The sequence below is a fragment of the Rattus norvegicus genome, chromosome 7 (genome assembly GCF_036323735.1).
Source record: "Rattus norvegicus strain BN/NHsdMcwi chromosome 7, GRCr8, whole genome shotgun sequence".
NCBI lineage: Eukaryota > Metazoa > Chordata > Mammalia > Rodentia > Muridae > Rattus > Rattus norvegicus.
The window spans coordinates 52,895,881-52,920,924 of NC_086025.1; the positions used below are offsets into that span (position 1 = coordinate 52,895,881).

Genomic DNA, 25,044 nt, shown 5'->3' on the forward strand with positions numbered 1-25,044 from the left:
AAGAAATTAATCGTCCAAAGCTTTCCTGTTTTCTTAGGGATTTATATATCCTGACTTCTACTCTTTAAAATAGTTTCATTACTAGCTATAATTCCCATGATGTAATGATGTTTAATAGATTTTCTATAAAGTTTACATCTGACACTTAATCGGAAGATACTCGAAATTATCTTTATGGAGAACTTTAGGCCAGATGTGCTTTTCCCAGATGGCATGATGTTAAGTGAGCAAGGAAAATATAAAGTAACAACAGATTTTGGTTTCTGTGTCCCAAAAAAGCTTTTACTTCTATCACCTATCATTGTTTTAGAAGCAACTCAAGATGGTTTTGGAGAAAAATCACAGGTAGGTAACCTTTTAAGAGATGGTGAATTTTTTAAATGAAGATTAGAAAACCTTTACTCATGATTGTATGCAAACATGAGCCATCCACGGACTTTTTTTCTCTTTTCTGAATTAAAAAATCAAAGGATATTTAAATATGTATATAAACATGTTTTTTAAGGTTACCTAGGTGAAAATTTGTAATTTGTATCAGAGAATATCTGCATCTCTCTGCTTTAGGAAGGTGTGGTGATTAGGCCTGCTACCTCCTGCCCTCGCCTTTTCTTCTGTTTGTGTGCTACTATTTGGGGATTCTGCCTCATATGAATGTTTATGTACTTATTGCAGAAAGAGTGTCGGTAAACATCCAGTGTGGGATGTGGTTTTGATTGCCCTGACAGCTTCTTACAAATCAGCTGTCTTGCTGATTGTTTTATAGATACAGCACTTTAAGAACAAGATGCTTGGTTTGATTTTCTGCATTATTGTTCTTATGAGATATAAGTAAACCACCATATAGGTATTGTTCTTCATAATTTGAAAAGGAAAATGTAGTTCCCAACCTCTTTGTATAATGTGAGCAAATAAAACTTGGAAACAAAGCTTTTTCCACATTTTTAATATCTGTATCATACTCAGCTTAATTCACATGTCTTCTGTGATTATAAAAATGGCTACTTTACAAATATTGCCTAGAAAAGATTGAGTGCAATTCTGACTCACTTAAATGATTTAGAAATGAAACATCTGGAGGATAAGCTTTGGCTATTGTTACTGTTTTATAACTTAAATAGGATACATTATGTGCAGTTTCAAAGAAAACAGAATAGACAAGATTCTGTTTCAGTTTTTTCTATTGTTGTTTAGAGACATGGGTTCACTTTGTAGCTACTTTGGAATTCAGTATGTAGCCCAGCTGGCTCAAAGCTATGGCAGTCAACTTGCATCAGCTTCCCAGGGATAACTGCCATTTTAAACTTGGAAAGGAAATCAGATGAGCCTTAACACAGTTAGCTAGCACAGTGTCCTAGATGAATAAAGTCATCCCATCTTCACTTAGGTTGCACTTAAGGTTGAAAGTGGTTCCTCCTTTAAAACATCAGGTTTTAAAAGTCATTTAAAAAATCACTCTATCTCTCTTTCTTCCCCTCTTTCTGTGTGTCTCTGTCTCCCTGTCCCCCAATCCCAGTACTGAGGATTGAACCCAAGGGTTCAAAACATGTACTAAATGTTTTAGATGTACTAAAACAGCATCACTGGTTCTTCTAAAATTTTGCTTGAAGAGAGTATCTTGCAAAATTGCTCCCAATTCTGTCTCAGCCTCTATGGTATTTAGAATTAAAGGCACTTGGCACCATACTTAATACAAAAGCAATTTTTTAAAGACTTACTTTTATTAATTTTAATTATGATTATGTGTATACATTTAGTCACATTAGTGCCCCAGGAAATCAAGAGATGTCAGATTCCCCAGGGCTAGAATTACAAGGCAGTCATAAGCCTGCTGACATGGATCCTGGGAATTGAACTCAGGTCCTTTGAAAGCACTATATGCACACACAGCAGCTAAGCTATTCTCTCCAGCCCATGCAGTTATTATTTTTCCTTCTATCACTGGCAATTGCATCAGCAACTGGTACATAAAAATGCAAGTTAGACAGAACATCTTGACAAACATTAGAATCGATTTGGTAAACAGGTGTTGTTGGATTTGATCCTAATTATCCAGGAGAGATGGGAAGGATTTTGTGTAAGAGATAGTTAATGACTCTAACTCATTTTGTGTAAGAGATAGTTAATGATTCTAACTCATTTGTTTTTACTCATTTTCGGTTGTTAGCTTACTTTTGGTAAATTGAATCTATTCTCTTTGCAAATGTTTGCAGTGTCTTTATTTGGTTTTTATTATTATAGTTCTACCTTTAGATGGCTCAGTTAGACTATATATTTGTATAATGCACACAGAATGCATGAATGGACAGGGAGAATAAATAATTCTGGCTTCATTTAGGAGGTGTCTTGAATTGCGGTCGAGTTGAAGAACAGAAGCCTAGCTACAAAGCTTCATAAATTGTGATGTGCAGGGCAAAGGTAAGACTGGAAAGGTAAGCACAGGTCAGGCAGATAAGGCATCCATTCTAAGGACTTTTGGGCTCTAATGAGAATGAAAGGGATGAGCTGAAGTTTTATAATGTGTAAAGATATGGACAAGGTTTGTGGACAGTAGAGAATCCCAAATACCTTATCAATTCAGATTCCTCTCGTGTGGTAGGTAAAACTGGGAGTACTTTAGAATGTTTTCAAATGAAAAAAAAAGGACTGAATTCTGACGACTGCAGAACAGCATTTCAAGCATTGAAGAAAAAGGAGTTAGGAAGTACTAAAAATGTAGATAAATGAGGAGACAAGAAAATCCCAGAAGCCAAGACAACAGTGGTGTACAGTGTTAACATGCTGCAGAGAATTCAGGTAAAATGAAATTTGAAAATAATAGTCTGTAAACCTAGATCAGTTTATATTGAATTAATAGGACCTTGGTTCCATTTGGTTGGACAGTAGAAAAGAAAGATACCGAGAAACTATTCTTTTAAGAAACTTGACTGGCTGTGTGAGAGTTGTTTTCACAGCAGGACTTTGGTTTTACATTAAAGTTTGCTGTGTCTCAGATATTTAACCATGAGTCCCATCTTTGAATTTGTTCTTAGGAGTTTGAACATCTTTTTGTGGCTATCCTATATTAAACAGAAAAGACCTATGTCATGTTATAACCATTGAAAAGACAAATTCCTGGGTTTTCACCTCTTAATTTCCAGAATGAATTCCTATTTATGAATTGTTTGAATTAAAAAGTACATTTTGAGTACCATTTAAATATTAATTTTTGTCACATGGCTTTTATGTTAATTGTGCATGTGTCAGATTTAGCTCGTGGTGAATTATGTATTGGTTTTTTAAAAAATGTCTCTTTCATAAATAACTAATTTTCAGTGTTCATTTTTTTATTTCTTTTTTTTTTTTAAATTTGAAATGAGAAGAAACTAGTAAACAAGAAGATTCCCAACTGATTATCAGAAGTGTAAATTGTCAACATCTGTGACACACAGTTTCTCCCCCTTTCTTCAGAAAGCATCCTTAACATCCATTCGCTTTGGGGTTTTGTAATACAGAAGGAAGGATGCTGCAACCTAGCTGGGTGGACTACCTGTGGATTCTACTGGTAATTTCTGACACTAATGATTTTGTAAGTGGACTGTTTGTATGGATACTTGTTAAATTGCAATATGGGCACATAAGCAGGCATTAGCAGCACATGTATTAAATGGAATTTAGTAATTTAAAAATATCAGTTCATCTTGAAAAATTGAGGGAGAAAATTCATCTATAACTTTATTTTTGTTAAATTTAACTGGAAATTTTTTGGAAACTGGTTTCCTTAATATGCTGTTCAGCCAAAAGTTTTGGAAGATCTCCGTCAAGAAAACAGAACCATTCATCCAAAAGTGAGAACTGTGGGGAAGAAACTTTTGAAGATTTGCTTTTAAAGTATAAGCAAATACAACTGGAACTAGAGTGCATCAATAAGGATGAAAAGCTAGCTCTGAGCAGCAAAGAAGAGACTGTGCAGGAAGATCCGAAAACATTGCATCTTGAGGACCAAGCAGGCACCAACAATGCGAATGTCACAAAAGACCCCAGTAAGGAAGGGGCTCCTGAGGAGAAGACTCAGCTCAAAACCTTTCAGGCATTTGAATTGAAACCACTCAGGCAAAAACTGACTTTACCAGGGGATAAGAACCGGGTAAAAAGAGGGAAAGATGGAGCAAAGCAGCTCCCCTTGAAGTCCAGCACTACGGACGCCAGCCAAGGTAACGGGTTACACTGGAAGTTGGCTTTGTTGTTGTGACTGTTTAGTGAAAGGTCTGTAAGTGTGCTTGGGTTAAGGATCCCAGTTTTTTGTAAGTTCTTTTGTGCTTTCATTATAGGTCTTAGTATTATTTAATAGTAAGTTTTGTTTATACTAAGTACTTTGGTTGAGGCAGGGTCTCACTCTGTAGTCTAGGCAGCCCTGGAACTTGCTATGTAGTGGTCCATGCTGGCCTGAAACATGTAATCCATCTGCCTCAGCTTCCTGAGTGTTGGAATTACAAGTGTGTGCCACCATTCCTGACTTCTACTCATCTTTTTTGTGTTTTTGGTCCAGTCAGCTTGCTATCCAGGTCTTAAATGTGTTGGACAGTAGGTGATGATACTGGATAGAATCACTGCTTTAGTGTTCTGTAAATTTGCAAGTTTTTAAGATTTATTGACTAAAGAAAGTTTTCACCCCGATTCCTAGTTTGAAACTTTTGAATTTGTGCATAGATTTTAGACTTTAGCCATCTTTTTCATCATCGATGAGTTTTTAACTTCTCTTAGTTAATACTACAAATTCTATTAATTGATTTTGTAGTGTTTAAACTGCCTTTTTATACTTGAGCTAGTTTATATATTTTGTTTTTTAAAATCCTTGTTTAGTATTTTCTTTATTAAGATATAATTTTTATGCAGTAAAATGTAATTTTTATCATAGTTTCTCTAAATTTTGACTTATATAGACAGTTGAATAACTGATAATCATCAGCCATTACAATTAAGATATATGCCTCTATGTTTTTATAATATTTTTCTTGTATGTGTGTACTATGTGTATGTGTGTCATCAGTGGACTTGTAGGAAGGACAAGAGCTTTACCTTCTGACTTAATCTTATTATCCCTATTTCTTTAATGCTTAACAGGTTTCTTAATCCTTAGTCCATCTGGTAGCTGCTGGTTTGCCCCCAGGATTTTCCAGAATAGCATAAATTGTATCAAACAGTTTATTTATTTATGTTATTGAGGATTAAACCTGTGACCTTACACCTGCTAAGCAAGCAGTTTATTGCAGAGTGAGATTCTCACCTCTTTTTTTTTTTTTTTAACCTTTTGTTTTATAATAGAAATAGGCAGGGTTTCACTAAATTGTTCAAAGTAACCTTGAACTTGTGATTCCCTTGCCTTAACTTCAAACATCACCAGGATTGTAGGCTGGTACCACCAGCCCTGCATTCTGAGTTTACACTTTTTTTTCTTTTTTTTTTTTCTTTCACTTAGCATACTGATATTCATCCATGTGGTTTTGTATATCATTAATTCATTCCTGTTTTTAATTGTGGAGTGGCATTCTCATGCATGACTCTGCAGTAGTTTATGTATATGGTAGAGGGATATTTGTACTTTTTAAGGATTTATTTATCGGGGTTGGGGATTTAGCTCAGTGGTAGAGCGCTTGCCTAGCAAGTGCAAGGCCCTGGGTTCTCGGTCCCCAGCTCCCAAAAAAGAAAGGAAAAAAAAAAAAAAAAAGAAAAGAAAAGAAAGATTTATTTATCTATTTATTATGAGTGCTCTGTTTTCATGTACACCAGAAGAGGAAATCAGATCCCATTATAGAGGGGAACCACCATGTTGTTGTTGGGAATTAAACTCAGGATCTCTGGAAGAGCAGCAAGTACTCTTAACCAGTGAGTCATCTCTTCAGCCTGGGATGTTTATCTTTTAATATAAAGATTGACGGGCTGGAGAGATGGCTCAGTGGTTAAAGAGCACTGACTGCTCTTCCGGAGGTCCTGAGTTCAAATCCCAGCAGCCACATGGTGGCTCACAAACATCTGCGATGGGATCTGATGCCCTCTTCTGGTGTGCATGAGGACAGCTACAGTGTACTTATACAGAATGAATAAACAAATCTTTAGAAAAAAAAAAAAGATTGACTAGTGATTCATCTTGTCTTCTAACCTTAATACCCCACTCCTTGACCCCCGTTTTCATTGCCCAATTTTAATGTAAAGTTATAATACCCATAAAATGAATTAAGAATTGTTTATAAACTGTTGTATAGAATAGTTTAAGATCGTACCTGGAATATGTAGTGAATTTTGCCAGTAAAAGTGCCTGGATTTTAGATGGAGGTTTTTTTTTCTTTATGAGGATATTTTTGGTTCTTATTGCAGTGGAAATTGAACTCATGACTGGGAAAACCTTATATGACTAAGCTATCCCTGCATCTTTATATTTTGATTGATCATCTATTATGTTTTATTAAAAATTTGCCACTATGATGGTGAATTTGTCTGTTTGTATGTTAAGAGAGTATTGATGTTGCCCAGGCTAGCCTTGAACTTTTGTCTTTAGTGATCTTCCAGCTGTAACGCCTCAAGAAAATGGTATGTACTAGGACTCCTGCTGAGGACAGCACTTTTGTGTGTGATTGTGTATCAGACCCAGCACCTGCGTCTGCACCTGCATACAAAGCCAGTAGTTTTCCAGCTGAGCTCACCCTGGCTTTTGCGTTTCTGTTTGTATTAAGTAGTTCAAACTGAGAAGCATGACAGTCAGTTTTATCTTATTTTGTTTTTGTTTTTATTTTTTTTTAAAGATTTACTTATTTTATTTATGAGTACATTGTAACTGTTTGCATGTAGACATAGGGCATCAGATCCCATTACAGATGGTTGTGAGCCATCATGTGATTGCTAGGAATTGCACTCAGGACCTTTGGAAGAGCAGCTAGTGCTCTTAACTGCTGAGCCATCTTTCCAGCCCTTGTGTTTTGTTTTTGTGTGTGTGTTTTTCAAATTATTTGTGTGTGTACATGTGCTATAGTACATGGGTGTAAGTTAGAGGACAACTTGGGAAGTCATTTCTCTCTACATTTATGTAATGGGGATCTAGCCAAGATTTCCAGGCCTAATTGTGAATCAAGTAAATTTATCCAATGAGCCATCTCATTGTCCCAAAACTCTTAAATTAGAATTCAATTTTGTTTATTCTTACCATTTTGAAGACAGCTTTGGCTTATTTATATTGTTGGTTTTGAAAAGCCAACTATTGGGCTGGAGAGATGACTCAGTGGTTAAGAACACTGACTGCTCTTCCAGACTGCTGCAGTTCCCAGCAACCACATGGTGGCTCACGACCATCTGTAATGGGATCTGATGCCCTCTTCTGGTGTGTCTGAAGACAGCGACAGTATACATAAAATAAATACATTTAAATAAAATAAATAATAAATAAATCTCAATTAAAAAGATAAATCTTAGAAAGCGAAAGGAAAGCCAGTTATCAGTCTTAAGGATATTTAACTTGAAGGTTATCTAGCTTTCTACAGTCCTTTGGGAAAACTCCCATTTTGTGTTTGATGGTATATAGTTTTGATACAGTTTAGTGTTGACTATAGATTTCTTTTTATTACCCAGTTGTGAATTTGTTGTGAATTTGATCTTTCATTTGTTTTGGAATCTGTATATCTATTTTCAGACTATGCTAATATCTGTTTGCTGAGATTCTATATAGATGTGCGGTAGTAAATCACTTCACTGTATTTTTCATGTCTCTTGATTATAGAACTCAGCCACATAAATTCTAGAAAACTTTCTGTCCTGTATCTTTCTTTCCCTTTTCTGTGTCATTCTCTTTTCAGCTCTATCTGATTGATTTGCTTTAAGCCCACCTATTGAGCTTTCAGTTTCAATTAAAATTTTTGTTTTAATATTTCATTTTTGTTTCTGAAGTCACTTTGGACATTGTTTTATTTTTATCCCATAATTTTAAGTTGATTTATTTCTTTTGTGTGTGTGTTTCTTTTTTGTTTTTTTATTCAAGTTGTGTATCCAGTCTGGTCACAAACTCTTATTTTGTCCTTGAACTCCTAATCCTCCTGTCTTTGCCTCCTCCATAGGCTTCCCACATACCAAGCCTGGCTTTGTATAATCGATGATTATATTCAAAGTTTTCAAGGCCATTCATTGGTATAAGTTTGTAAACCAGAGTGATGACTGCTTTGGAGTATATAATCTCAAAGTTGTTCTTTTCCTTTCTATTGAGTTTAACTACTTATAATTTCTGTGAAGTATAACATTACAGGTTAGAGAGTATATACAAACGTTATAAGGTTAGAGTTATGGGTGAATGCTAGCAGTAATTCATGTGAACAATTAAATATGATGAACTGGCATCTGTGGAAGAAGAACTGAAGGAAACCAAAACCCAAAAACCACCTAATGCTTGGATGAGTTGATCAATTTTTATATATATATATATATATATATATATATACATACATATATATATACATATATATATATACACATACATACATATGCATATATATGTGTATATATATGTGTATGTGTATATAATAATATGTATTATTGTAATTTATATCAAATATATATATATGTGTGTGTGTGTATGTATATGTGTGTATATATAAATGTTTCTGCATGCACATCCTGTTCTTTCCTTTGCTCAGGAAGATTCTGTTGTCAAATGTCTTTTTCCGTTGTTCTCAATGGCTCTTTTACACGTCTTCCAATTTTTCATAACATTTACATATAAACTTCTTATTTGAGATGATAGAAATTGATTTTATTTTTTTACTTCCTTATGATAAATACACTATCCTTATTAATTTTTTCATTTTAATTCTACTCAGAGGAAGCAGATCATGTACATGACCACTTTATTTTATCAATCTATCTCTTCTCTACTGTTTACTTGCTTTATTTTTAACTACTTTCACATATGAAGGTGTTTGGAAAATGTTTGAGGTTTTTTTTTTTTGAAATTTGAAAAGTCTTTATTGAACCAATTGCATGTTAGGTTACAAAGGTATTTCACTTTTCCAAAATGCTGTTTCTCTTTGTAGACCAATCTGGCCACAAAAGGCTACCTGGCTAAGTATTAGCCAGAAACTTCTAAATCTCAGTGTGATCTTCTTGTGGCATTTTTCCAACAAATAATGCAGACCAAATCACATGATGGCCACCTCACTGGTCACATGGTCCTTAGCTTAATGAGCAGAGGCTGACAGGCTGTCTCCTCACTCTTCCAAGAACCGCCCAAGTGCACACTGCAGAAGGAAAGTTTGTTGTGAATACCACAGGAGGACAGAAGGACAGACAGCTCATAACTCCAGTGGAAAAACATATAGGAGAGCTGAGTGGCAACAGCAGGCACTGTGATGACCTGGGCTGTCAAAGTCTCTCCGTTACTCTGGCATGGAGATCCCATGGCTATGAGCAGCCACAGCCCTTGGAAACATGCTTGAGGTTTTTTTTAATCTTGAAATTTAATTCCCTCCTCCTTATCCTTAACTATTACCCTTAATTTCTCTCAAGCATTTGTCTTTTTTTCAATGAAATTTTAGGAAAGGCTAGGCTGTACCTGCTCAGTATTTTAATTCCCATTTCTCCATTAATAAAATAGAATCTTTTCACTCTCTACCACAGAACAGAAACTTTGAAGTGTTAAAGCTACATTTGGCTAGGTTTTGCACAATCCAGTTGCTGAATTCAGTGTTCTTTTGAACATTTCCTTATATTCACAAACTAGTTGAGTGCTTTATTCCAGGCTCTTACAAGTGTTAATGAACAGAATAATTGTTTATGCCTCTGTAGGTTTGCTTTTACTTTTACTTTCTTTTTCGTCCCGTATTTCGTTCTGCTGCCTAGACTCCTCTCTAATTCTTAGGCAGTCATCCCACTTGAGAATCCGGGTCTATAGATGTGCAATACCGCACCCTAAAGGTCAGTATGATATTATATGCTTGAACCTTAGAGGGAAACAGCAAACATGATGGGCAAGTTAGTTTGAAAGAAGTATTAGCAAGGTGAGTAGGATGGGAGTAGGGTCATGGGTCGAATGTTAGTAGGTTGTTCAGGATAGTGTTCAGTTTGAAGGTGTGATGTAAGCAAAGATTTGTAGCCCATAAGAAAGGACAAATGAATAATTGTAATAAAAGATTTCTGGGCAAAGAATCATTGATTTTTAAAGACAGGCTAGCATTGCCTGTCAGCTTGACAGAAATACAGAATATTAGGTCCTTCCCAAGATTCAGTGAATTGTGAACTCCTGAAGTAGGACTCAGTGACCTTAATGTAGCAAACCCCTTTCTGTTGGTTTCTCATATGTTGTAAGGTTGAGAATCTATGAAATGGAATAATGACCCTACTCAGATGGTTTCCTGTCAGACTTGAGAATAACAAGAAGCTATCTTACTAAGGAGGAATGAGGTATGTGAGTATTGGAAAGGAGATTAGAGATGGTGTCTTAGGGTTTCCACTGCTGTGAATAGACACCATGACCAAGGCAACTCTTAAAAGGGACAGCATTTAATTGGGGCTGGTTTATAAGTTCAGAAGTTCACTCCATTATCATTAAGGTGGGAACATGGCAGCATCCAGGCAAACATGGTGCTGGAGAAGCTGAGAGCCATACCTACTGCAACAAGGCCATTCCATGGGCCAGGCAGATTCAAACCAGCACAGATGGTTTGTGGAGACACAGCATCAGAACTATACAACAACTCTTGCTTTAAATTCTGAGTACGTGGGTTGGTTTTTGGTTTTGTTTTTTTTTTTGTTTTGTTTTTTTTTTGTTTGTTTGTTTTTTTAAAGACTTATTTATATATAAGTCACTGTAGCTGTCTTTGGACACACTAGAAGAGGGCATCTGATCTCATTACAATAGTTGTGAGCTACCATGTGGTTGCTAGGACTTGAACTCAAGACCTGGAAGAGCAATCAATACTCTTAACCACTGAGCCATCTCTCCAGCCCTAGAAGTTTTATTCTGAGTAAAAGATCTCCAAAACTTAGATTTCAAAAGATTTCTTGCTGCAGTGTTGAGAATACTCCATAGTAAAGAGAAATTTTGGTGTTTTTGTAATATGTATTTATGTATTTTTTACCCAGGTGTCCCCCCCCCCCCCCTTATTTTTCCATTTGAGACACAGTCTGTATAAGCATCTCTGACTGTCTTGGAACTCTGTGGATCATGCTGGCCTTGAACTGCAGAAATCTTTCTACCTCTGCCTCCTGAATTCTGAGATTAAAGATAAATACTAGTACACCTGCTCCCTCCGACTCGTTTTTTTTTTTTTAAAGACTATTTTTTTTTTTTTTTTAATTGGTGGTCATGGTGCATGCTGTTTATCCCAGCAGTCATCCGGGCACTCAGGAAACAGGCTTGGTGGATGGATCTCTTGAGTTCGAGGCTACCTTGCTCTTCAGAGAGCAAGGGTTATACAGAGAAACCTTATCTTGAAAATCAAACAAAAGAATACTTTTTCCCATATAACTTTATGTCCTTGATTTTTCATTTTTTCGGAGACATTCTTACTGTTACTGTTTTAACTACCATCTGTATGCTGACCCCAGCTTACATGCAGACCCAGGAGTAAGATTTAACTCCGTAGCAACTGTGTAAGGCCAGTTCACATATTGGAGATTCTAGATAAAAATCGAAATAATAGTAGGTATGATAGTGCATATCTGTGGTTCTAGTTCTTGGGAGCTAAAGGCAGGAGGACATAGTGAGACCTTTTCCCATCCCTCAAAAACACTGGAATAATTATAGAGGTATATAATATAGTGTATCACTAATCACAAGGTCAATTTAAGCAATGACCTGCATTTATAATCCACATGTAAAGTCTTATATCTGAATCTCATGGTTTCTTGTTTACCATTGTGCTTAGAAGGTACATTCTAATAGGTATTTGCTGCTATGCTACCTTAAAGGAGGTTCTGCCACTTTACAGAAGCACGATATCTTAAGTCATTATTAGATGTTTCGTGGCCAGATGAAACTCAGGATTCTCATGTAAGAGGAAAATATAGCACTTTCTGTACTTATTAAAGACTGTGTTTTTTTTTTTTTTTTTTTTTTGGTTAGCCTGTTTAGTTTTGTCTAATAATAGTTGTTACTTTGATTGATTGATTGATTGATTGATTTTATTATAATGGTACTTTATTTTATTGAGACAGGGTCTTACCTGATAGTTCTGGCTGGCCTGGGACTTGCTATGTAGACCAGGTTGGCCTTGATCAGCCTGTTTCTGCCTCCCAAGTGCTGGGATTAAATAAGTTAAACAAGAAAATGACTATACTAAAATACTTTTATCAGTGTAATCTCAGGAAATAGTAGTGTATATTTACATATTGAATGGATTTTTAAAACATGCCCTGTACTGTAATGAATGTTACTTATCTTTAAAAAAGCCTGGAAGTGTGCTTGTAGAAGTCAAAGGTTCTCCGTATTTTCTATGAAGGGAGTAGAGCAGGGAGTGCTGTTGGAGCCAAGATGGTTAGCTGCAGCACCAGGTGTGAGGGGCATGGTTCAGAACAGTGAGGTTCCTGAGTGGTAGAGGGGTGGGCGTGCTTGTATATTCCTGTGTGATTTGAATCATTCAGTCATAGTTTTATATATGTTCTGGTTTTATATGTTCTCTTACTGTTTCTTTGGGATGAAGTTCATGCATAGTGAACTTTATATTGGGCTAAAATCCAATTATTTCTTCCTCCCTTTTTTTCCTCTTTTCTACTCCCCCTTCTTTTTTATCAGTACTAAGGGTAGAACCCCATAGAGACATGACAGGTAATCTAAAACACTAAATCACATTCCCAGTTTTTGACATTCTATTACACCGACATCATTCATTTTATGATGGATAAGCCTTGTTTGTTTGTTTGTTTGTTTTATTTTTGCTTCCCCCTTCTTTGAGAGTTGTCCAAGTCGTCTTCCAACTCACTTTGTAGTTCAGGCAGGCTTTGTGCATGTTACCTTTCTTGCCATAGTTTTTTTTTTTTTTTTTTTTTTACAAAGACTTTATTTATTTATTTATTTATTTATTTATTTATTTATTTATTTATTTATATGAGTACACTGTAGCTGTTTTCATGCACACCAGAAGGGGGAATTAGACCCAATTACAGATGGTTGTGAGCCACCATGTGGTTGCTGGGAATTGAATTTAGGACCTCTGGAAGAGCAGCCCTCTTAACCCAGGGAGCCATCTCTCCAGCCCTTTTCCATAGTTTTTTTAAATAGCTGGATTTCAGGTCTGGGCTACCTGGCCTGACTAGAATGAATTTTATATATATGTTTTTTTTAAGTTTAGAGAAAAAGGAATCTGCCTTGGATTTGGTGATTGCTTCTGTTGTTTCATCTACGGTTCTTGAGTAATTACTCTGTTTATTGAGTAAGCTGTATATTTTTCACCGGAGGGTTCACTTGTGGAACCAAATTAGGATTTTTATAATACTAACAGGTTTGGTATTATGGAAAAAACAACAAACCATAAAGTATTAGGCTTGCAGTTTAAATCTGCAACTTCAGTTGTGCCACACTGAAAGGCTTCCAAGTTTTAATTTTGTTAGCTCAAGTCTCTATCTCAGGACTGCTGTAGAAGCTGTTATTGCTGTTTCTATATGATGTGCGATTAGGTTTGGGATAATACTGTAGAATTCTAGGTCCAAGGCTAAAAATCTGAAAGTCTTTAATTTTATTGCTATATAAACTAAACTACTCCTTGTGTTCTACTAAAAAAATGGCCATTTTTATATGCATAAACCAATAGTCTTAAGATTGTTTTTATGGTTTGTCATTGTGGTTTCTCAATTTAGCAATGAAGGTTTATTTTGTTTGTCTACTCCATAAATTTTGTTCTTATTCTAAATAATTTATCTTTTATAATATTTGAATCATTTGCCATATCAATTTTAGAGTGAGGCTGATATTACAAGTTTGGTCAGATTTATATTTTCATTGTCTCTGTGTGTGTGTGTGTGTGTGTGTGTGTGTGTTAGTGTGTGTTAGTGTATGTGTGTTGTAAGAGTCAATCTTGGATGTTCTTTAGGATGATCCTTTGCTTGTTTTTTTGAAACAGGGTTGGTCTCTCCTTGGGACCTGGGGCTCAGTCATGCTGGCTGCCTGGCTAGTGAGCACCAGCTATATCACCTTGTCTCCATCGTCCCAGCGCTGAGATTACAAATGCAAGCCACCGCTCCTGACTTTTTATGTGGTTCTGGGAGTCAAATTTGGCTTCTCATACTTGTGTGGCTACCATTTTATGAACTGAGTTATTTTTTCAGTCCTTCATTCTCTTTAATTTGTATAATTTTATTTGTATATACTAAGAGAATAGTATTCTTTTGCTTTGATTGAGGGTCATGGAAACAAGGCCATAATAAAGACACCCTGTAATATAATTTCTGATTTCAGTGTTATTTTCATTTTGGATTAATTGTGGCTATATTTTAGAATATTCAAAAGATGCTGTTTTATTTTAAAGGATTAGAAGATAAAGAGCAAAATATAACAAGAAGAATTAGTGCCTCAGATATTCTATCTGAAAAGGTAAGATACTACTTTGTGGGATTGAATATATCTTTATATGACCTATACTTACATTCTGTAGTCTGTTCTTTTGTTTTTATTCATTTTAGAGACTTGATCTCAAGCTTGCCTTTACTTCCTGATTGCTGGGAGCACAATTTGTGGTGTATTATTTTGAAATTATTGCTGTGACTTTAGACATTCTGGAGAGTTGTCTTAGGATTTCTTCCCACTTAAGTCTAAACTCTATTAACTTGATAGTGTAATTCAGATCTATAGATGATCTTTCTGTTCACTGTTTCTGAATCATTTAATTTTGACTCAGTGTTTATCTTCCAGGATTTTCTTTTGTTTTGGTGTGTGTGTTTGTGTGTTTTATAGTCCATTTAATAACAGAATTAGGTTGATCTTCATCTGGAATCACAGTTTTAACTACTTGCTAACTGAAAGGAATGTTAGCTGCGTGAGATCTTTGGCTTTTTGTGTTCCTCCAATTAGTTTAATGTCATGTCTTCACTGGGTTGTTGTGAGGCTTTAGTAGACTAAAGTACAGAAGTATCAAACATTGTTTAAAATTTGATACATATTGAGTATTGAGTAACTCAAGCCTTTTCTTTTTATAGATCTGAAATATTTGCAATTTCTTCTATAGTAATTTCAGTTTGTTGTTAGGAGTAAACTGAAATGATTCAAGGTCTAGGAAAGATGGTCCTGAATTTAGGAAGGCTAAAGTGACAGTGAACACACACTCATACATACTCATTTGTTAATATCCTCACAGCAACCATATGAAAAGTAAGTTGACATGTTTCATAGATGAAGAAACATACATTTGGATAGGTTAAAAACTAAATTTATGTAGGAATTATATGTCAGAGCAAGAACTGAATGAGGTCCTCTGAGCCCTGTTTCTGTGATCTTGCTTTTGAGTAGCTAGTTTAAATACCTGTGACAGCATTAGTGATCCTTCCTTCCTTCCAAGGGTAGCCATTTCATAGAGTAGTCTCAGTGAAAAATGATTATAGGGGCTGGGGATTTAGCTCAGTGGTAGAGCACTTACCTAGGAGGCGCAAGGCCCTGGGTTCGGTCCCCAGCTCCCAAAAAAAAAAAAGAACCAAAAAAAAAAAGAAAAATGATTATAACTATTTTGGTAAAATCTAACTATTTAACAATAGAATCTTGTATTTTAAAATGGAAATGTTTCACAATTGTACTGTTCAGTATTGTAGCTAGAAATAGCACACATGACTTACGGAAATGCAGGCTGGAGATGGCTGCCCAGCAGTGAAGATGTTTGACTCTCAGCACCTGTATTGGATACCTCACGTCCAGCTGTAGCCAGCAGCACAGGATCTGACACCCTTTGCTGGCCTTCGAGGGCATCTGCATACATTAATTATTTAGAGCCCAGTGTGGTAGTCTAGGTTTGTAATTTCAACAGTCAGGAGATTGAGTCTAGAAGGATTGTGAACTCAAGGGTAAGCTAAGCTGTGTAGTGAGCTCAAACATTCATGTCCAACTTGGCTATATGGTTAACTGAGACAAACTAACAGATAAGCAGATATGTTATTAACTTGTAGTTTTTAACAGTAAAAGGTGGGTGGAGTCATTAGCTAGCATTCACTGTTTTCTTTATACTTGCAAATAAAAATAATTGGAGTTTAGGAAAAATATAGTTATACAATACCAATTAGAAAAAGTTATGTGAATTTTAATATACTGGAATTTGAAACTATTTCTTCTTCCTCTTCCTCACTTTAAAAGGATTCTCCAAACCTCTTAAATCCATGAATACCTAAGAAGTTTTACTTAGAGTTGCTTGGTATTTTTAGTTAGTTACATTTCAGTGAAAGTGTGTAGAGCAGGCTAATTTTCTAAAGCCATTTCAAATTATAATTAGTAGGAGTAAGTTCTGGTGAGCTGTTCTAGAGTGTCTAGAAAGACAAATTTTTTTATGTTTTTACTGTAAAGAATAAATGGTTGAGAGAGTTGGATCTGATTTAAATGTCACAGTATGTGCACACATTGAAACAGCACAAGTACCTAACAGTTTGCATAGTGTTTATGCACCAGTTAAAAATGTAAAAGGTAGGGGTTGGGGATTTAGCTCAGTGGTAGAGCGCTTGCCTAGGAAGCGCAAGGCCCTGGGTTCGGTCCCCAGCTCCGAAAAAAAAGAAAAAGAAAAAGAAAATTTAAAAGGTAGAGTGAAAACACTTAGCAAGTTACTTCAGTTAGAAAACACTTTTCAAACATGCCCTTTTAAGATAACCTGTTTTAGATTCTTTGGAGAAATTCTTTAAGTATTCAGGGAACATCTGTACTTAGAACATCTTTTTCTGCCTGCATTAATGTTAAGAACTTAGCATGTTCTTGGGATTGTGATGTCATTAGTGTTCTCGGACTGCAGCCTGATTGGTGAGTCACTTCATTCTTCATTGCTAGCTTCTTGCTGTTGTCACATCTTAAATGTTGTCTAATTTTACTCTCCTGCTTCATGTCTGCATATTGACATACAAACCAATAATTTCTACCAGTTGATTTTCTGTTTGATTCTAAGAATTAATTTTGATTTTTAGAAGAGAAATGAGTTTTTGTTTTTTTATCCATATTTTCCATTTAAATATTTTATTTTGATACTAATATTAAAATTAAGTTGGTGAAAGATTCAAGTTGGCAAATGTTTAAAGTTAAGTAATAGAATTTAACATTTTTTTCTGTTTTAAAGAAACTTGGTGAAGAAGAGGAGGAACTGTCTGAGCTTCAGCTTCGCCTTTTGGCTCTGCAGTCAGCTAGTAAGAAATGGCAGCAGAAGGAGCAACAGGTGATGAAGGAGAGCAAAGAAAAGCTGACCAAGACCAAAACCACGCAGCAAAAGGCAAAAGCCAGCACAAAAGCACACTCGACCAAGAAAGTGAGCACCACAGGTGATGAGTGTTCTTAAACTGTTTCAATTGAACTAATACCTTGTAGTATCTTGTAGTTTCTAGTTTTATTTTGGACTTTTTTAAAGAAAATTATTTTTTCTATAATAAAAATCAAAACAACATAAACCCAAACAAAGAATTGAAAGTCAAAACAAACTTAAAGAAAAACTAATCTCACACACACACACACACACACACACACACACACACACACACACACACGAGAGAGGGAGAGAGAGAGAGACAGACAGACAGACAGAGACAGAGACAGAGACACATAGAGAGAGAGAGACTAAAACGCCAAAAAAATTCACAAAACAATATGTAGGGGTTTGGGGAGGGGCGATAAGAACATAACGTTGGGTAGGGAGGTAGATAGGATAGGGTAGGAGGTAAAGAGGGGAAAGGGTATTATGAAAATGTATGAAAAAATTTTTTAAGTAAAAACATTTTATATTTTGCCCACATGTAAGTGAGTGAATCATGTCATGTTTGGTGCCTGAGGAGGCCTGAAGAGGCCATGACAGCACCTGGAATTGGAGTTATGGATGGTTGTGAATGGAGAATTGAACCAGGGTCCTCTTGTTCTCAACCACTGAGCTATCTCGCCAGTCCTGTAATTCAGGAAGTTTAGAGTTTGGGAGATTACATATTCCTATTATAAATAGAATTCAGGGAGGACTGACTGTTAGTTAGCAATATAAAACACTGCTTAAGTTTTAACTTTTAGTTGGTAGATAACTGACATTCTGCTTTCATGGGAAGCTAAACAAGCATTACGGAAGCAGCAGACAAAGGCATGGAAGAAACTCCAGCAGCAAAAAGAGCAGGAGAGACAGAAAGAAGAGGACCAGCGGAAACATGCTGAGGAAGAAGAGAGGAGGAAAAGAGAAGAAGAAATCAGAAAAATCAGAGACCTTTCAAATCAGGAAGAACAGTACAATCGATTCATGAAATTGGTTGGTGGGAAGAGGAGATCAAGAAGTAAAGTAAGAACTATAACATCAAAATGTGCAAAAGTTTTTACAGTTATAGTCATTCATTCATTTTTTTGAGGGTCAGAATATTTGCACCATAGTGCACATGTGGAGACCAGGGGACAACTTGCAGGAGTCAGTTTTATCATGTGGGTCATGGAGATTAAGCTCTGGTCATGTGGTTGGCAGTCACTGAGCCATCTTATTGGCTCAGAATGCTCGTCTGTAAGTGTTTTGTTAATATTATTTCAAAGGTCCAATTAGCTAAGGGAAACTAAGTATCTTATGTTTGATAGAGCTTCTATAGAAAGTCACTTTTCCCTTTGTGTTTGAGAGCATGAGTTGTGTGCATGTATACAGCATGTGTGTAGCATGCTCAGCCTTTTAGTATGTCTTCTCCAACCACTTTCTTTGTGGTTTTGTGTTTTTTGTAATTTTTTTAAATTTATAATTTTATTGCCCCTGGCTATTTTGTATTTTGTCTTTATCATGTTTTAACCATTATTTTGTATTTGACAATGACTGAGTAAATCATTTCCTTTTTGGGTGCTTTCAGGAGAAGTGCTACTGACCTAGTATTATTAACATCAACGATGTTTTTGGAGTTTTGAACTTTAAGAATACACTCATGAGTATATTAACTAAATGTAGAGATTTTTGAAAAGTAAGGGTTCTTTAAGGAGACAGTCAAGGGGAAGCTTTCTTTAGGCAAGGATTATAATATTTATAACTAAGACTCTTACAAATAGAATATTTGTCTAGAGATAAGTATCGTATTATTTGTACTTTATTATCTCTGCCTGCATAGGTTTTTCTGGTTCTTGTCATGAATCTGGGAGTAAAACATAAGGTAGAAAAAGCATGGCATATAAACATGCCAATCGAGTCCATAGTTTTCGGATACAGTTGATTCATTTATAACTAAAATGTTGTTGACCTTTCAGTGTGTGAGTATTTACCTATATGCTTGTCTGCGTACCACTTTCATGCCTGATGCCTGTGGAGGCTAGAAGAGGACGTTGAATCTTCTGGAGCTCTAGTTATAGACAGTTGTGAGCTGCCATGTGGGTGCTGGGAATTGGCCAATTTTCTTAACCACTCAGCCATTTCTGCAGCTCCTATTCTTTACTTAACAAAAAAGTCTGATAATGTCATTGTAATGATTAAATGACCGTATTCCTACAAATTTCAAGCCTAAACCATAATGATTGTAAGGATTTTGTAATCTGTTTTTGTTTTTTAGAGGAATCCAATTACTTTAATGGCTTAGACAATGGAGAAATTCATCTGTATAGATAATACATGACTGTCAAAGACATTTTCCAGATTTTATGCCATGGGAAAGTCTCAGAATCATAATGATTTGGGGTATTTGCCCCTAAAAGATAATTATCAACTCTTGTTATAAGAAATGTTTGCTCTATACTTAAGTCTTCAGACCCTGACCTGAGGCGGTCCTTAGAAAAGCAGCCTGAGAGTGGAGGAGGCATCTATCAATATGATAACTATGAGGAAGTTGCTATGGATACTGACAGTGAGACCAGTTCTCCAGGTAGGAGCCCAAACATTGAAAAATTTTATAATCACAATTAAGCTACTCAAAACCTTCAAAGAAATGTCTTCATGAGAGTTGTATATGATACTGTAAAAACTTAAACAGTAAATCTCTGTTGTATAGTTTTAACCTTTATTTTCAAGTGTGCTTTTCTAAAGAGGTTTAAATTAAAACTTAAGAAGTTTTCCTCTTAATTTATTTACCTTTATTTTATCTGCATTGGTATTTCACCTGCATGTGTGTCTATATGAAAGTGTCAGATCTTGGAGTTACCGACAGTTGTGAGTTGCCATGTGGATGTTGGGATTTGAACCCAGGTTCATCTGGAAGACCAGTCGGTGCCTTTGTCTGCTGAGCCATCTCTGTAGGTCTGAGGCTCTAAATTAAAAAGCTTTGTTTCAACTCTGTTAAGTATTTGATGTAAATGGTTTTATGAGTGTGGGATTAAAGCCATGAGGCACCATGCTCAGGCTTTTCTTGTTACTCAGACATGACTGACTGTCATTCTCTTAGTCATTTTAAACACCTGCGCCTGAGGCAGGACAAACTACAGATGACGTTTGAGGAGTTGGAGGACTTAGGAGATCCGATGATCAGTGTCACTTCTTGTGGTCATGTGAGACCAAATCAAAACTAGAACTCTAGTTCCATGAATCTAGACTAGAGAGAAAACAAAAATATATGATTTATGTAATTATCAAACCTGTTCATTTTTAAGGTATTGTTTTTTAGCTGATGATGTTAGATAATCTTACTTTATGTTCTTAACAATTCAAGGCTTCAGGAACTTGGAGGTCATTGCAATTTTAAACTCTTAACATTTTATTTTAAATCATTCATTCATTGTATATAAGTATGCTGTAGCTGTCTTCAGACACACCAGAAGAGGGCATCAGATCCCTTTATAGATGGTTGTGAGCCACCATGTGGTTGCTGGGATTTGAGCTCAGGACCGCTGGAAGAGCACTGAGCCATCTCTACATCCCACTATCAACATTATTAACTCCCCATAATCTGTAAAATAACTTAATTTATGTATTTAAAGAATTTTATAAAGTTTTATAGAGAAAATGTACTTTGAGATTTAACTTCTTTTAGCCTTAGTATTTATCATGTCTCCTGCCTTCCTCTCCCTCTCCCCCTCCATCCCCATTTCTCTTCCTTCTGTGTTTCTGAGATAGGGCCTGCTGTATTGCCTAGGTTTCAGGTTTTCCTTAAACTTTTTGGGCAGGCCAGGTTGTCCTTGAAACTGAGTTCCCATTTTCTATTTTCCAAGTACTGAGACTGTAGGCATGTGTACCACATCTAGCTGGTACACACATTTTAATGTAAGAACAGTGTAATTAGGATTAACATATACTCAGCCTTGGGCTGTGAATCAGCAGTTTGAAGGGCAGATGTCTCAGTATTGACTTATAAGACAACGGGGAAAAGAAACACTGTGAAGGAGAATTCTGTTGTTCACATGTAGTGCATAGTCCTCACTCTTAGATCCATTTCAACTTCAAAACCATGTCCTTATTGTCCTTAGCACCATATTAAGGGGAGAATGAAGTCATGCTCCACCCTACCCCCCCCCACCTCCCCAGGACTTTGGCAGGATTCAAAAGAATTTATTTTGTGAAAATTACATTTAAAAAATGTGCCTTATTGTCTTGTTAGCACAGATAGGTTTTGCACCTAATAGTGAAGTAGGGGGAAAGTGTCTCTTTATTTTGTTTGAAACCAAGTTTCCCTCTGTAGCCCAGCTGCCCTTAGGTGGGGCATCCTCTTGCCTGAGGCCTGGGACTGTAGGCATATGGAACAGTGCCTAACAGAATTTCTAGATGTTGAGGAATTAAATGCCAGCTTAAAGGAAACTTTTAACTTATTTAAAAACAATTTTATATGGTTCAAGAGGATGCATAGGACTTTAAGATTTATCATAAACTTATGAGCTCTAATTTCTACTCTAAGTGTATGTCTCCTCAAGCATACTGATACATTTACTATGCTTCTGTCAGAACACTTCACTAAACTTGTTTGTGTCTTTTAAACAGCTCCTTCACCAGTACAACCACCGTTTTTCCCTGAGTGTTCACTGGGGTATTTTTCTTCAGCACCATCTGTTTCTTTGCCTCCACCAGCTCAGGTCTCAGTAAGTAAAAACTGAATGATTTCAAAGAAATGACTGTGCATCTTCAAATGTGCTGGGAAACGGGCATGAATTGCTTGGTTTGATTCACTATTTAGAATTAATAGTTAGAAATATGTAGAATCAAACAGTTGATTGTTTAATGGTAGTTTTGTTTTTTTAATCTATAGCTAATTTTGATTTTATTGATTTCAGTTTTTTTGTGTCTCAAATAATTGCTACTCATAAAATTATACCAAAGCAGAATAGAAATTGCTGCTTTCGATTTTTATTGTTTTTTTTTTCCCCTTTGTTTGTTTTTGGAGGTAGGGTCTACATAGCCCTGGACGTTGTAGAGCTAACTGCATAGATCCCTGTGGCCTCAAACCCTGCTTCCCAAGTGTTAGAATTAAAGGCCTGCCCTGAAGTTTTGTTTCATTTTTTTGTTTTGTTTTGTTTTGTTTTGTTTTGTTTTGTTTGAGATAAGGTTTCCCTGGGTAACAGTTCTGGAATTCACTTTCTAGCCCAGGCTGGCCTTAAACTCTCAGAGACACCCTTGCCTCTGCCTCTGGATTGCTGGGATTAAAGGCATGTGCTACCATGCTTGGCTTGAATTATTTTTTTATGAATTGACATTTAAATAGGATACTTAATCTTCTTCGGATAAGCATCATTATGTTTTAAAAGAAGCATATTATCTACAGAAATTAGATCTTTTTTGATTTTTAAAATGCATATGTTTATGTGTACACATGTGCATCAGTGTGTACATGCTACAAGCACACATGTGGAGATCACAGTACTACTTTGTTCCTCTTCTGCAACTTGGGTTGTAGGGACCTGCTTTGACCCATTCAGCCATCATGCCAGCACTGATCTTTAAACATCTATCCATCACCCTGTTTTTGTTTTGAGACAGGGTCTCACTCTGTTCCTCTGTGGCCTGTAACTTGATGTTTAGATGAGAATGGTGGCCTCAAAGATCAGCTGCTCTTGGGTTACTTGGGTTAAAGGTGCCTGCCATAACTTGGGCCAGCAGCATCTCATTTAAAAATAAAAAAACAAATCATAAAGGTTCTGCAGTTACTTCTAGATTGCAAGGATCTAGAGAGTAAACAGTATCCCCCACTAGGTAAGAGAACTCAACCATCGAAAAACTTCTTGGTAAATGTTTGGTATCTTCTGGGGGAGTTTATGGTAAGGGAAATTGAAATGTTTTCTTTTAGGAATGAGGGGTGAATGAGCTAAAGTGTAGGGATTATCGGAAAGTCTTTGAAGCAAAAACATCTAAACTAAGGGATTGATAAAAATCCATTTCCCTCTATAGTCTCTAAGAAGCCATTTTTACAGGGTTCTAAGTGATGGTGGGCAGGTAGGTACTCCGAGGTCTTTCTCTTATCCATTTGATTTGTAATTTAATTTTAATGCTACATGAAAAGTTTTACTACTAAAATTTTTTAATTTGTTATTCTTTTGAAAATTTATCCCTAAGTGTGATAATACATGCCAGGGGATGGGAGGAGTAGGCAGGTGGTTCTCTAAGTTGGCTCTCAGTGGCCAGCCTGGTCTACATAGTGAGTTCCAGGCTAGTCAGGGCTGCACAGTGAGCCCTTGTCTACAAATACATACATACTTTAACTTAAATACATTACTGATTTTAGTTTTACTGTTTTTTTTTTTTCCCCCCAAGCTGGGGACCGAACCCAGGGCCTTGCGGTTGCTAGGCAAGCGCTCTACCACTGAGCTAAATCCCCAACCCCAGTTTTACTGTTTTTTTTTTTTTTTAAATAACTTGATTTGATCTGAAGAGAATGACCTTGTCTAATTGAATTCTTCTACTGTCTAGAATTTTAATTGTAGATAGGGGCAGGAGCAGAGGTATCTGTGTAATTACTGTGAAATTTATAATGTTTCAAAGGTTGTAATTGCAAAGGAACATTTTAATTGTTGAATATTAAATTCTGCACTAGCTTTGAGTTGAATGTATATAACATTTACATCAGTATACATAGAACAACTAAATAAAAGTTTACTTTTTCTGATTTAGTATTTCTTCAGAGATGTTTGAAGTTAATAAAATTTGAATTTAAATGATTTCTTCTTTAAAACCCAGTCTGTGCCGTCTCTGAGCCAGCCGTTTGGGGAAGGCCTGTGTGCTTCTCTCGACCCTCTACCTCCTCTTCCGCCTTTGCCACCTCTACCACCTGAAGATCCAGAGCAGCCTCCAAAGCCCCCGTTTGCTGATGAAGAAGAGGAGGAAGAAATGCTCCTTCGAGAAGAACTACTTAAATCTCTAGCAAATAAAAGAGCTTTTAAGCCAGAGGTAATGTACTTCCTGCCCCTCTAGGTGGTGCCCTTGCGCCTAGCTTCAGGATGCTCTCAGCTGCCTCTTTCAGGGCTGCTGGGTTTTTCTCATGTTATTTTGCTCCAGATGTCTAAAGGTGACAGGCATGTCTTATTATTTGGAAATGTTCATCTTTTTCTTATTAGGAGGCATCCAGTAATAGCGACCCACCTTCACCTCCAGTTCTGAACAATTCTCAGCCTTTGTCAAGAAGCAATCTATCAATAGTCAGTATTAATACAGTATCTCAGCCTAGGATACAGAATCCAAAGTTTCACAGAGGACCACGTCTTCCACGAACTGTGATCTCGGTAAAAACAAACATAAGACTTCATACTTTTATTCAAATAGCTTATTAGAATTATTTTTATTGTCCTGTCTCTACCACCTAGTTCATTTATATACAAAAATACTTGTATAATTATAAATGAAAAACTTTAAAGAAGTTTGAAGTAAGAGCAGTATGTTCCCTTGAAGATTGGTAGAATTTGGTGATGGTGTGTTTGAGGATGTGTTCTGCTCAGAGTGTCATAGTTATTCTTTGCTCTGCTCTTTTTAAAGAACTTAAATTGGTCCATTTTCAGCCTTTTCTGGTATCAATTTTAACAAATAC

The 25,044-nt window shown here is 36.1% G+C and overlaps 1 protein-coding gene and 1 non-coding gene across 4 annotated transcripts in view; one reads left to right on the top strand and one right to left on the bottom strand.

Moving 5' to 3' along the window:
• The window catches only part of Zfc3h1 (zinc finger, C3H1-type containing), a 56,339-nt gene that overhangs the window by 1,464 nt on the left and 29,831 nt on the right, over positions 1-25,044 (top strand). For 2 of the 3 annotated variants that reach the window (XM_039080126.2, XM_039080127.2), the window contains exons 2-9: positions 3,774-4,190; positions 14,475-14,539; positions 17,244-17,442; positions 18,208-18,431; positions 19,851-19,971; positions 22,014-22,111; positions 24,201-24,410; positions 24,578-24,742. In XM_039080126.2, the coding sequence (XP_038936054.1) occupies positions 3,774-4,190; positions 14,475-14,539; positions 17,244-17,442; positions 18,208-18,431; positions 19,851-19,971; positions 22,014-22,111; positions 24,201-24,410; positions 24,578-24,742 (1,499 nt within the window). Of the gene's footprint in view, positions 1-2,654; positions 2,794-3,359; positions 3,451-3,773; positions 4,191-14,474; positions 14,540-17,243; positions 17,443-18,207; positions 18,432-19,850; positions 19,972-22,013; positions 22,112-24,200; positions 24,411-24,577; positions 24,743-25,044 lie in introns of those variants that run through there. The other variant, XM_063264419.1, reaches the window with a different exon arrangement.
• Positions 9,325-9,447, bottom strand: LOC120093959 (small nucleolar RNA SNORA44). The gene has a single exon (XR_005487668.1). It is a non-coding gene; the product is annotated as a small nucleolar RNA SNORA44 (small nucleolar RNA).